The 12,737-nt window shown below is 35.9% G+C and overlaps 1 protein-coding gene across 3 annotated transcripts in view; it reads right to left on the bottom strand.

Annotated features, from left to right (window-relative positions):
* The window catches only part of LOC117414230 (protein CFAP20DC-like), a 58,879-nt gene extending 46,502 nt beyond the window's left edge, over positions 1–12,377 (bottom strand). For 2 of the 3 annotated variants that reach the window (XM_058999720.1, XM_058999722.1), the window contains exons 1-5: positions 11,956–12,377; positions 11,057–11,190; positions 10,633–10,722; positions 10,056–10,149; positions 7,088–7,160 (exon numbers count right to left, since the gene is read on the bottom strand). In XM_058999720.1, coding sequence (XP_058855703.1) covers positions 7,088–7,160; positions 10,056–10,149; positions 10,633–10,722; positions 11,057–11,077 — 278 coding nt within the window. In that variant the 5' untranslated portion in view covers positions 11,078–11,190; positions 11,956–12,377. The remainder of the gene's footprint in view (positions 1–7,087; positions 7,161–10,055; positions 10,150–10,632; positions 10,723–11,056; positions 11,191–11,955) is intronic. The other variant, XM_058999721.1, reaches the window with a different exon arrangement.
* Positions 12,378–12,737: the final 360 nt, after the last annotated feature.

Here is a 12,737-nt window from a genome sequence, read left to right as displayed (position 1 = left end):
GGGCCATGTCCTAGCAGCATAAGAAAAAGAGGCTTAATTGCCTGACAGTTATATTAAATGACTTTGTTCTCTGTCCTGTTAAACTTTGTTTTAAAAGCAACCAAAAAATAGCAGCTACTCAAATGCAAAACTTTATTTTCCGGTTATATCTTTACTTGCACATGCATATATAATAAGGTCAAGCATACATGGATCGGAAAGAAATGAGAGCATGTTGAGAAAAAATGAGGCAGTCAAAAAGAAAATCAACCTCATTTATAATAATATTTCAGCTATCAGCAGGTGCATAACTCTCACTTGCTGTATTCATTAGCTGCAAACATTTTTCGATTTTAACATCTCCATTTGCAAACCATGTGAAGGGAAAATTACTTTTTTTGAGTTGATTTTTTTTACAGCTTCCATTTTCAATTTGTGTCTAAGTATCTAATATTAACAGGCTATGGGTGCAGGTGTGCATTTCTGTTTTATATATTTGCCATACTCCTATTTGCTTTTTTTTTCTAAAACAATATCTATCACATCAGCAGCAAAATGATGATATGATACACTCAATACAAACACAATAAACATCAAAAAATGGTTTCCTACGCTATCCTGATGTTTAAACTGGCTTCAACAAGAATGGGCTCACAGCATGCTGTCTGTTCTAATCAGCTACATTACACTGTTCACCTGTTGCTTAGGCTTTGGCTTGAAATGCGAGGTCACATCCCCGCCTGCAGTGTTACAATTAGGAAGAACAACAATACTAATCTCAGTTTTGCTTGCCTGAGGCAAATTAATAATCCTAGAACCTTCAAAAAACTGACTAACATCCATCAAAGCCAATGACCATAAGCTTGACAGCTCTAGTTCCTAATTTGCAATGTTGAGAAATATGAAGCAGCCTAGTGCAACAGCTTAGAGGTAACGGTAAGTATGCAGTCTATTTGTTATAGCTGATGAAGTACAGTACAATATTACTGATCTGACCAAATGCTTGATTTGTGGGTATCAGTACATTTTGTATACTTACATGTAGCTAGGATTACCTTGAAAAAGATTTCAAACTTCAGAAACTAGAATTCTACAATATATACCAATGGCTGATTCATTCAATTACATACTGCAGTGCTTCAAATGAGGCCAGACCACCCGGTCATTTTGTCACACTACTACCAAATGTGAAATATCATCTGTCTCTTTCCCTTTGCACGTAACCAACAGTAAGGAAGACAATCTTGCCCTAATTAAAGAAAACAGACAAAGCAAACACATTACATGTTACTCAGTTGCCATACAAGAACCAAAGTGGGATTTTTCCCCCTTATTATCTTACGCAGTAATGACACAGCGTTACTATTTCCAATTAAATATTTAATGAACAGTTATGGTATATTAATGACTCTGTTCTCTACCCTGTTAAACTAGTAACACCCTTATTCATGAACATTAGCCATAGATAACGCAACCCTTTTTGGCACAGAATGGGTTACAAAGCACAATAGTTACGGCTCCCATTTTCCTCAATGTCATTTCACTTGCAATTGTATTCTCATTAAAAGGCAGAACACAAATAGTCTCTTAACTACAGTATGGCTCTCGACTACAGCATAATGGTGAGAAAGTACTATAACATCTGCATTTTATACAGTAAAGTACTAAGAAAGAAGACTCAATTTGAATCATCTGGTTGAAAAAACAAAACAAAAAAACAAAACAAACAATGATGGTAAGTCAATAGGACGTCAGAAAGTGAACTTTCCCAAACGGAAAGCTTTGGTAAAGAGTCTCCCTAGTAAACCCATGAAGCAGATGGTGACATAAGGAAGTGCAGCTCCCACAGTGATGAGGTCATTAACATACTGTATGATGGTGTGTCATATTACCTTCATTATATTTTATATGTTATAACCTTCATGCCAACATAATGCCAGTTAAGAGGACTACTGTGTAAATCAGTGGTTCCAAACCATTAACAAAGTGGTGCTTTGAGTCATTTACCATTTTTTTTTTTTTACATTTCTCTTTTAAATATTATTATTATTATTATTTAGTAGTAGTCATAGTAGATTATAACAATCAAGGTCTATGAGGTAAACTGCTGTCACATTTCAAAAAAGGTATTCAACCTTGGATCATTAACTGCTGTTTTTAACTCTGATGCAATAAACCAGAAAAAAAAACACAACAAATGAAACTATATTGAAACTTTGCTGATGTATTATGTCTATGGTGAAAGAAACACTGGCAACTAGCTCAGATCAAAGTACTTCAACAAAGGCTATAGCAATACATGATTAAAAGACAATATTTGAATAATTGCTGTAGGACCCACTCATCATAAATAAAATAACAGTAATTTGAAGCGACTCTTAACTCTTTAAATCACAGTTTAATATTAGCTTCATATTACATTTAGAGAGCCTCTACTGTTGGTATAATAACACTTACCTTTTGAGAACATTTCCTGTTCATTAGCATTTGAAAAATTCAAAACAGAAGCATTGGGCATTTCAAAGAAGGCACTCAACCTTGGATTTGTAACTGCTGGTTTAACTTGGATGCAATAAACCAGTACAAAAAAACACAAGAAATTAAAAGCATCAACTGTCACTTTTGTCATCGCACAACTTTCTCATTACAGTGATCAGTTAACTAGCGACTGAAAAAACTTGATCAATTAATGCAATTAATTGTTTTATTTTAATCAGAAGCGGGATAATGAGCTCCACATAATTACACACTAATGAGCAGGACACTTCTTTTTGTTGAGTGAACAACCCTGTCTTTTATTGAGACATTGAATCATAAAGCCATATGTTAAAATTCAGGCATAGTAATTAATTTCCCAGCTGAGGTAGGAAATTAATTCTGTGTTCAAGTTTTCAAATCTCCCAAGACCAAAAATAAGTTGCCAAAAAGGAAAATGTTTCCAGTGAGACTGTATGGATGAGTATAATGCCATTAAAATGATACTATATATATATACAGTATATATATATATATATATTTATTTTTTATAATAATTTAGTCGTTGCCAATTAGTTTTTATTATTTTCTCCCCAATTTGAAATGCCCAATTATTTTTTAGGCTCAGCTCACCGCTACCACCCCTGCGCTGACTCGGGAGGGGCGAAGATGAACACACGCTGTCCTCCGAAGCGTGTGCCGTCAGCCGCCCGCTTCTTTACACGCTGCAGACTCACCGTGCAGCCGCGTCAGAGCTACAGTGTCAGAGGTCAACGCAGCTCTGGGCAGCTTACAGGCAAGCCCGCAGGCGCCCGGCCAGACTACAGGAGTCGCTGGTGCGCGGTGAGCCGAGGACACCCTGGCCGACTTAACCCTCCCCCCCCCCCAGGCGACACTCGGCCAATTGAGCGCTGCCCCCTGAAAGCTCCCGTCCACGGTCGGCTGTGGAATAGCCTGGACTCGAACTCGCAACGTCCAGGCTATAGAGCGCATCCTGCACTCTAGCGAGTGCTTTTACTGGATGCGCCACTCGGGAGCCCTATATACAGTATATATATATACATACACACACACACACACACACATATACATACATACACACACAACCACAAACCTATTTTAATGCTAAAGCTATGGAACAATGGCATGTTTTTATTTTATTTTTTATTATTAAATAAAACCATCCCAAGGATTGTAAATATACAAATAATAATACTACCGTACTACATCAGACATTCATATATGACTCAATTCTTAGGAGTCAAGTCATAATCAATACTTTAAGATCCATGATCTCATACCATATGCACATTAGAAGCATTATTTGTACTCTGTAGTAATGACTTCAAACATAACATTTTAAAATATATTGGTCAAGGTTTACTAAGCTTCTACCTCAGTGCAAAGACTGGGGCACAGATAAGAGTGGGTCCCCGGTAGTTCGCATTCAGTAGTAAAAGCAGTGCCAGTAGGTGCGCACACAGCAAGTCATGCAAGAGTGGTTCCAAGTCCCAAGCAGAGACAGGGAGGTCTATCAGCAAGGCAAAGATAACATACTTCATCATGCTTCAGCGACCTCACTGGCCAGGCACCTGACAAGTAAAGCTCACCCTTCGCTCTTTAGTCTGAAGATCTGAGACTTGCGGAATGTTTTTGCAGTAACATTTCAAAAACTAAACTAGAAAAAATAAAGGATTAACTGCACTTTGGAAGATCTGCAAGTAGTGCCCACAATTTAGCTGTTACCTGCTACAGCATCAATATCAATGTTAGATCAAGCAAAACTCCCTGTTGACCAACACAGACAGACACACATTTATTTGTATGACATTTTTTCTCACATTTTATGTAAATGTCAATAAAGATTTTCAATAAGGATTGCATCTATGGAATACATTTGACATTTGTTCTGTTTGTAACACCAAAGGTTAGATCATGGCACAAAATAATACAAAAGACTGATATACTATTGGTACATTTTTAACTTACAGTATATTTAACTGGGTTCCTTTAGGCTGCTTGAAATTAAAAGAGCAAGTAGCTTCAAATTCCTTTTTTTTTTTTTTTACTGTCCTTTCACTTTATTGTGTAAGTTAATACATTGTGTGTAGAATCTCTCTTATTGTTTAAAGAGTGCTAGTTTGGGAGACTTCTCAAAATGTGCAACACGATTTCTCTTATACACGCAATTAATTAACGTATTAATAAAATTAATTTAATTGTACTCAGGAACAACCACTATAATTAGTAGAATTGTGTCAAGCTTTCTTTTAGATTGCTGGCAATACACAGCAGCTGTCCTAGGTGGCACAATTTATTGACACTTTGCTGATTTATTACATATGTCTACAGTAAAAGAGAATCTAGCAACAAGCTCAGCTGAAAGCACAAAACTTCGAAACCAAGATGGCACTAATTGACAAGTGACAAGTCTACAAGGTGTTTAAATGACCATTCCTCAATGATTACCGCATCAGGGAACTGGGTGGTGGAAATCAGCAGCACAATTTTTTTTCCCCCGGAGTGGCTCACACAGCCATCACTTCTGAGACTGTTCTTTGTGAAACATCAGTCACTTGTGCAGTCTTGAGTATGGAAGCACCCAGCAACTGAGTGCACACAATCAGACTCCTATCAAAGTATGTCCGATCTGCATTCTGATATTCACATTTTATTTGCAGTCACCAGACACAAAGCAGAATTTTCAGCTGCTGGGTTTTGTTTAAGCAAACACAAATTGGGGATCTTTTGATCTAGTAAAAGATCTAGTCTGTTTTTTGTAAAGGATCAGTAACTGTCTGTGGAGAATCATTCTATCTTGCTTGTGTATGGATCTGAATTAATGATGTAATCAGTTTTCCTTTGGTTTTACACTGAGAGGGTATGGTACATCAGAGGCTTAAAACTAAAAACTTAACGCTTAGCTACAGCCAAGTAAGCTGTATTTGTGGTGCATGAACACAAGACACAGTTGTAAACTCCTCTGCATTTCATGTGTGATTTTATACTTTGTTTGACTGGGCTAGGTTTATTCCCAAATCCCTTAAGTAAAAGATTAGTGCATTAAGGCAGCACAATAATGCACAACTTTTCAGAGGATCTGTTTTATTTTTTTTTTCAGTTGACTGACTGAACCACTGCCGTTAACAGTCCACTTTACTACCTGCTAAAATCAATAAAATGTTTTATATATCTACAAAGTCAGTAATCGGCTATTGCCTTCATACAGTAGTGTCTTCCAATGACGAGAGAAAAATAAAAAGTTATATCTCTACATAATAAACAATGAATAAAGCAGAAAACACTACTTTCTACTATGTCTTGCTAGGAGTCATTGCATTCCATTTTTAGTGGCACTGAAAGGGGTGAAAGGCTTCTCAAATGTCTTCAATATTTGTCTACAGGTATGATTTGACCAAAATTACATGCAAACTGATCATTTTTTAAACAGTGTTTGCACATTCACTTTTTATGCCTTTTTCTCAACATGAGCAGCTGCAAGATATTAATAAGGAGGTTTGGCTCTGCTGGTGCCTCAATGATGGATAGCCTTGAATAATATCTTGTTTGTTGATCAGATCAATCAAAGTACAGAGCGCAATTTTAAAACATTTCCATCTGCATGAGAAAATATGACGGAAAGAAATGTACCATGAAACCTAATGTTCACCCATCAGAAACACAAGTGATTTGTTTCAAATTGCTTTCCAATACTGTACACAACAGTGTTAATAGTACCTACAGGTTCTGTAGCTAAGATCTAAAGATGGCAACCTTCTTGCAATACAGATAGTGAAGCTGGGCTTTTTGTTGCAGAAGTGAGAAACTCAATTCGAGGGCACTGCCGATATTCAACATGCTTATCTGTCAATCCTAAACCTAAATCCTAAATCCTAAACCACTGCAAACTCTTAAAGACAATTAAATGTTTTTGTATAATATGTTCTCACATAACCTTGGAGCAATCAGTATACTGTATACAAGAGGTGCTCACAATCTGGATACAAAATCACCAGATTAACTGTCAGTTTTAATCACTTATAATAATAAGTATTGTTATTTGTTAGTTTCACAGAGAGGTATACTGCAATGTGGATACTGCTCTAGTGTGGATAATGTGGATAAACCTTCTTGTCCTTTCTTTAAAAGTTTATGGTAATAGCCAAGGGTTTCAATGGATGGATGGACAGATTTCAAAGGCAGAAAACCAATCTCAGATAGCAAAACATGTACACTTTGGCTGTGCTTATTACAGAGACTGACACAATCACTGCACCATCCTGAAAATGCTGGGGTGAAATCTAATGGCTAACCATGCAGGGCCACTGGGCAATCCTGTTCCCTCGTTTGCAATCAGAGGTACTGTAATGTCATAATTATCATTACCCTACTTTCTGTTAAACAGATGAAGATGTACCTTTGGTCCCCACAGGCATGCCCCAACACCCAGTCTTTGAGAAATAACAATAAAATTAGCTTAATTAGTGCAAGTGGGTCTAGTACAGCAATTCATTGCTCACGTCTGGAGAGAACTGTCATTTCGCAATTAATCAACAGCCATTCTTCCCACACACACATCAAGTGTCTACTTTAAACAGAATAAATAATTTAAGAATTTTTTGTGCATTCTTACATTAATTCTGTTGAGAAGTCTTTTCCCAGGGGTACAAAAGTCTGAAGAATCAAGTATCTCTGGATCAGTCCAACTGTAATAAAAAATTAATGTTATGCCATAGTGTTTCTATAGTTTACAGGACCTGAATATTCACAACACATTGATCAATTTTGTTAAACTTACATTGCCCCGGTAACTCAATCAGTAAATCAGTATATTTTATACTGGTTTTAATGTCAAATCCTGGGGGGGAAAAAAACTACTTTGAGTACCTGTGTGTAGTTGAGTAGTTAATGCAATCCTAAAAGATTAAATTAAGGAGAACATTTTCTTTCCCCAAGATTCCTATTTTATCTTCAGGTGAGAAATATGTGACTTTTTAAAGATTTAAATTACATTTGAATCTTTCAGACATAAGCTATTTTGTACAAGATATATTCTAAAGTAAGTTTGTGACGGAATGTCTGTTCAGGTGCATTCATTTGAGAACAGCAGCTGTCACTATGGCTTTGACTTGCATAGCATCTTCTTTTTCCTATACAGCATATATTACATAATACATTAACATATTCTGTTTCAGCAAATTCTGTACAGTGACCCAGTGTATACTATGGTTCCAAGTAGCATACATTGGTAAGGAGATTACTAAATTGAGAAAAAACAATCCTGCATTACATCTGTGAAGAAAATCCTGTAGTTTCTGAGCTTTGATCTGGGTTATTGCAGCCTTATCTGATCCTCATCTGAGTCAGCAACTCATGTATGTTTTTTATTATTATTACTACATGATATAAATTGATAAAGCTTATGTTTTGACAGCATTAATGCATAAATGCAAACATCCACAAAACACGGCATCCTGATGCATAATTAAAGGGTTTTCCCCAGTTGGCTCAAAACAAAACTTTAACATCAGAACCCCCATTTATTCTGTTGTACTGCAAATCTTCATGCTTGCGTTTGTACTCTGCTTGAAAACCATACTACCATACCAGGGGTGCCAAACTTCCTGACCCTACAAGCCGCATACCACAATTTTCATATGGCCAAGAGCCGCAAGACACATACTGTAAAACATGAAATGTTTGGAAGCAAGACATTTTAAATACTATCATTGTTTTAAATATTTTTTTTAATTCTCTTGTACATTATAACTGAATCTTGCACTTACTCTGTGCAGTTCAGTAGTTTAAATAAAATGTATTCCGTTATTACCACATAAGCCCCCAAGAAGCGCTTTTTTGTATGACTGCTGCGTCTATTAAATACTTTTGAGAGCTTTGTGGATGACAAATGCACTGCATTTATTTCGAAAGTGATTACAGTACCTGCTCATGACGAGACGCAAGATATGTAAATATAATATTAATGTTAAAGTTGCACTATAACATTTAAACATGCATTGTCTAGTCAAGCGCCAACACTCATTTATTTTAATTTTATAAAAAGATTTATTCATCTGAATAAGGACGTTTGGCACGAGCGATATTCCATGCCATGCAAAACTCACTTGAGTCGTTACATCAGCTTTTTTACTGAACGCCAAAAGGAGCATCTGCCGACTGCTGAGGCATGATTTTAAAGAGGCCAGCTTGTTTCTCCTCAAGTCTGATCCAGGAGGCTATTCAGATGAAAATTTGCTGTGATTTGTTTCATAATGACATTTGAGGTTGCTCGCCTTGTACAGACTACAGCATGTAAGGGATTTGTTGCAGATAAGTCACAGGTTTACCCCAGTTTCCAGTGAAAGCAAACTCTTCCTCCCATTCTGGCTTAAGCCTCATACTTTTGTTTACTACTCTGGGATGGTTTGCCCAATGCCATTGTCTCCACGAAAACGAACAAGCACTTTATTCTAAATTATGAAATTGGCTTTCAACTGCACATCCGGCTTTCACTCGAGGTGATAGAAATACGTATGCGCCAGCGCGTGGTGTCGAAGGTCATCAAGTGACGAAATGTCCTTGCAGTGAATATGCAGGCTCAATATGCAGGCTCAAAGAAAGGAGAGAGAAGAAATAATAATAATAATAATAATAATAATAATAATAATAATAATAATAATAATAAATCAAATGAATACAATAATAAAAAATAAAAAACTGTGTTTATTTTTACTTTCTCCCTTTTCTTTTTGTTCATTATTCTATCAAGTTAATTCGAGCCACAATGTGTGTGTCACATTACTTCAAAACAGAATATCATGAGAAATATAGCTGCATCACCAAAATCCCAAAAAGGAATGTGATGCACACAGCAATTCATATTCAGTTGAAGACATTCATTAAAAAATAAACGCATTATTCAATAAATTATTCATTATTATTTTTTTATATTATTTTTTGTTCAATTCTTCACTTTGAAATCCTATTTATTTGAAGCCTTTGAAGAAAGAATTGGCAGCAAACATTTTACGGTGGCACAATTAAAATGTCTAGGGTCCACAAACTGATTGAGATCAAGAAATAATTTAAAAGTATAATTAGGGTTCTGTAATTGTCATGTGAATACATTTACAGAATACTTTATTCTTTTAAAAAAATGTTTTGATTATTACTGCTGGTTCCGTGCTTTTGCAATGCAATATATAGAAAAGAAAATGCTTCAGAAGGCTTTAACTCTATACATTACAGAGCTCCAAGCATTAGACATAATCATTCTTTCCTACTGGCAAAGAGTATCTATATTCATAATCTATCATCATGTTCAAAATGAGATTCACCATGGGTATCAGTTCCTGGTATTAAAACAGGGAGCCAATAGGCTTGGTTTTTTCTTTTTTTTTGGATCAAATTTAAGATGACTGAGCGGAGAGCACATTTAACAGTGATTGAGTTTACACAGAAGTCTGCCCATTTGACTGGTTAAAATAATCATGAAAGTGAGTGTGGGGCCAAGGAGGGTTGGCTGACATTACCAGGGAGACTTGGCTGACATTTCGAATACAATGGCTTTAACTGCTGTTCACATAGGTTGCCACACTTACGTGCCATTTTGCTGTCTTTGGGCAGCTGCATCCTGTTTGTTTGACTGCTGCCCTCAAGAACATAAACAAAACTCTTAACCTCTTTGTCAAAGTCCTAGAAATTTAAAAAAAAGTATTAAGTTACTTATTATAATATAAATTTGAATGTTTCAACGCATTTCAGAGAAAGACAACACTACTTCTACTCATACAGTGACCAATCAGAGCACATTTTATCATGTCGAGATCATCACATTAGAAATGAATTCAACAATCTTAGTAGAAACTATAACTGGCAACAATATCAGTTGCTCAGATGCTGTTCACATTGCTATCTGTATTTATACAACATGTTCTGCTCCGGGGACATAAATTGAATCTTACATGTGTTGTATTCTGGAGCAAAATGTGCTGCCGACTTTACAGCTCCAGGGATGGCTGTCTGTTAGCGGTTGTTCCGTGATTTTAAGGAGCTTTAAGACATTGCTTGAGTCATGTGAAAAGTACTCTATAAATGTTAAGTTGTTTTTTTTTTCTCTTTCCTTTCTTTACCTTCAATTAAACTTCCCATGTTCTTGATTAAAATATAAAACCTTACTTTGCAAATAGAAGATTGGCTGCCACAGAGTTTCCATTTTGCTACAGGATCTTTCCCTTGAGCACTGAAGATTTCCACAAAAGGACCACCCTTTAAAATTGAAGGGAAAAAAAAAAACAACATCAACAAAAAACATTGCACATATGCCAGGAGCAAAAAACAGCCAGCTCTAATTTCAGCTTATGCCAGTGAACACAAATTTACTTTCCATACAAAAAACAGCGAAAGCAAGTTTACTTTCGATACAAAAAACACTGTACACAATATATACATTTGTATTTGTATATACATGTCTAGTCATGGGACTGGTGATCCAAGGAGGCTGCTGGCCAGTGTTGAAAATGATTATTATTTATTTTATTTATTTTTTAAACATAGTGTTATTGAAATGCAGCAATTACATTACAGGAACATTCCAGTTTACCTGATATTCATTCTTGAACATCCTTGAAAGGATAAGCACGTTAATTTAAACAATGTAATGGAACAGTATTGCTCGGATTAAAATTGGAAAACAATGTATGATCCTTTTGTATTGATTTTTCTATCCTCCATAATCTGAAACAAAAAAAAAAAACATAGTAATGTTAGAAGAGTTCATAAGTTATCAAAATATCTGGGCATACTGTTTTCTCCACACACACACACACACACACATATATATATATATATATATATACATATACATATATGGACACACACACATGGTTGCAGCAGATTTACAGATTTATACAAGCTCCCATAACAGGGATGTAAAAATACTGTCACAAAAGGGTTAATTTGAATTGTGCAATACCCACAATCAAACGGTTTAATCTTTATCATCCATCCATCTGGTCACTTCCATCACACTAATTCGACTATACTCGAGTAAGAAAAAGTTACAATCATATTGCATAATATACATCTTAAGTTAGCGTTGCAGGGAAAGCTTGAAAATGTTTTTTATTATACAAGTTGTACAAACACCTTACCAGAAATGTAATGGAAGTGACATTCTGTTTTATTAAAAACCTCATTATTTCAAATCACTAGAAAATATTTGTCTTTTTCCTCTGGAAAATGTTATTGGGAACTGGGTGACACGCGTTTTTAAAATGGTAAACTTTTTTTTATGGTCACGGTCACTTTATCAACTCAAATGATGGGCAATTCCATGATAATGTGACCGTGACTTTATGGAATTGACTTCATGTTCAACTTCATTTTTGTACTGTTTATTAGTAATACTTGTGTCCAACACAAACACAGTGTACTACAACTCAAACGGTGCCAACACAACAACGAGAAACGTACTATAATGAACTTGAAAGAGTAACTTACTTAAATTAATAACACTTATGGCACGTTTTAAGTGCTGTTTCGTCCTGAGAATATAGTATGACACTATAAGGAGACGCAGAGCTTAAAGTAAAGCGCAATTGTATACATTACTGCAACAGGACATACTATAGCTCTCGAGTAAAGTGAAGTAACTACTCGCTACGGTAAAGAATGACAGTTTTGTCCGCACTTGTTGCAAATAAAAAAGCATAATATTCACATATCTTCAACATACAATTACGCTTTGTCATTAACACACATAATAATTAATACGTTTAACACATACAAGTATAATATTGTCAGTTACAAGCAAAAAGTTTCATAAACGACCTGCTTCTGCCTCCATGGTTCTCACAACATATCTGAGCCAATTAGAGCACAGAACACAGCAAACCGCATAGGTCCCCGGGAAATCTCCACGGCGTTTCTATGGTTACGAGACGCTATAGTAAACCTTCTTCGGGGCATGCGCTAGTTAGTCACTTGCTCATTGTTGACTTTTGCCAGGTACGGTATTGTTGTAAAGTCGTTGTTTCAACCAAGATAATCGCGCTTTCTGCTGCTGCTAGTTCGAATCAGATAGCTGGCCATTTATGAACCCTTTACTATTCATATTAATAATTCAATGGCGTGCACGGGCTTCCAAATAATTTCATTTCAAATATGACAACTCGTAAACTGATCTTTAGAAGTCTGGCGTTTGTGTTGCATTCAATGTTGTCGCCAAATCGTCTCTGTTATGGCACAACTCGAAGATGATCTTTTAATACGTGGGTGATTAT

This window comes from Acipenser ruthenus, chromosome 25 (assembly GCF_902713425.1).
Source record: "Acipenser ruthenus chromosome 25, fAciRut3.2 maternal haplotype, whole genome shotgun sequence".
NCBI classification, from domain to species: domain Eukaryota; kingdom Metazoa; phylum Chordata; class Actinopteri; order Acipenseriformes; family Acipenseridae; genus Acipenser; species Acipenser ruthenus.
The sequence above is the reverse complement of the archived record's forward strand: the minus strand, read 5'-3'. Positions and strand labels throughout refer to the sequence as shown.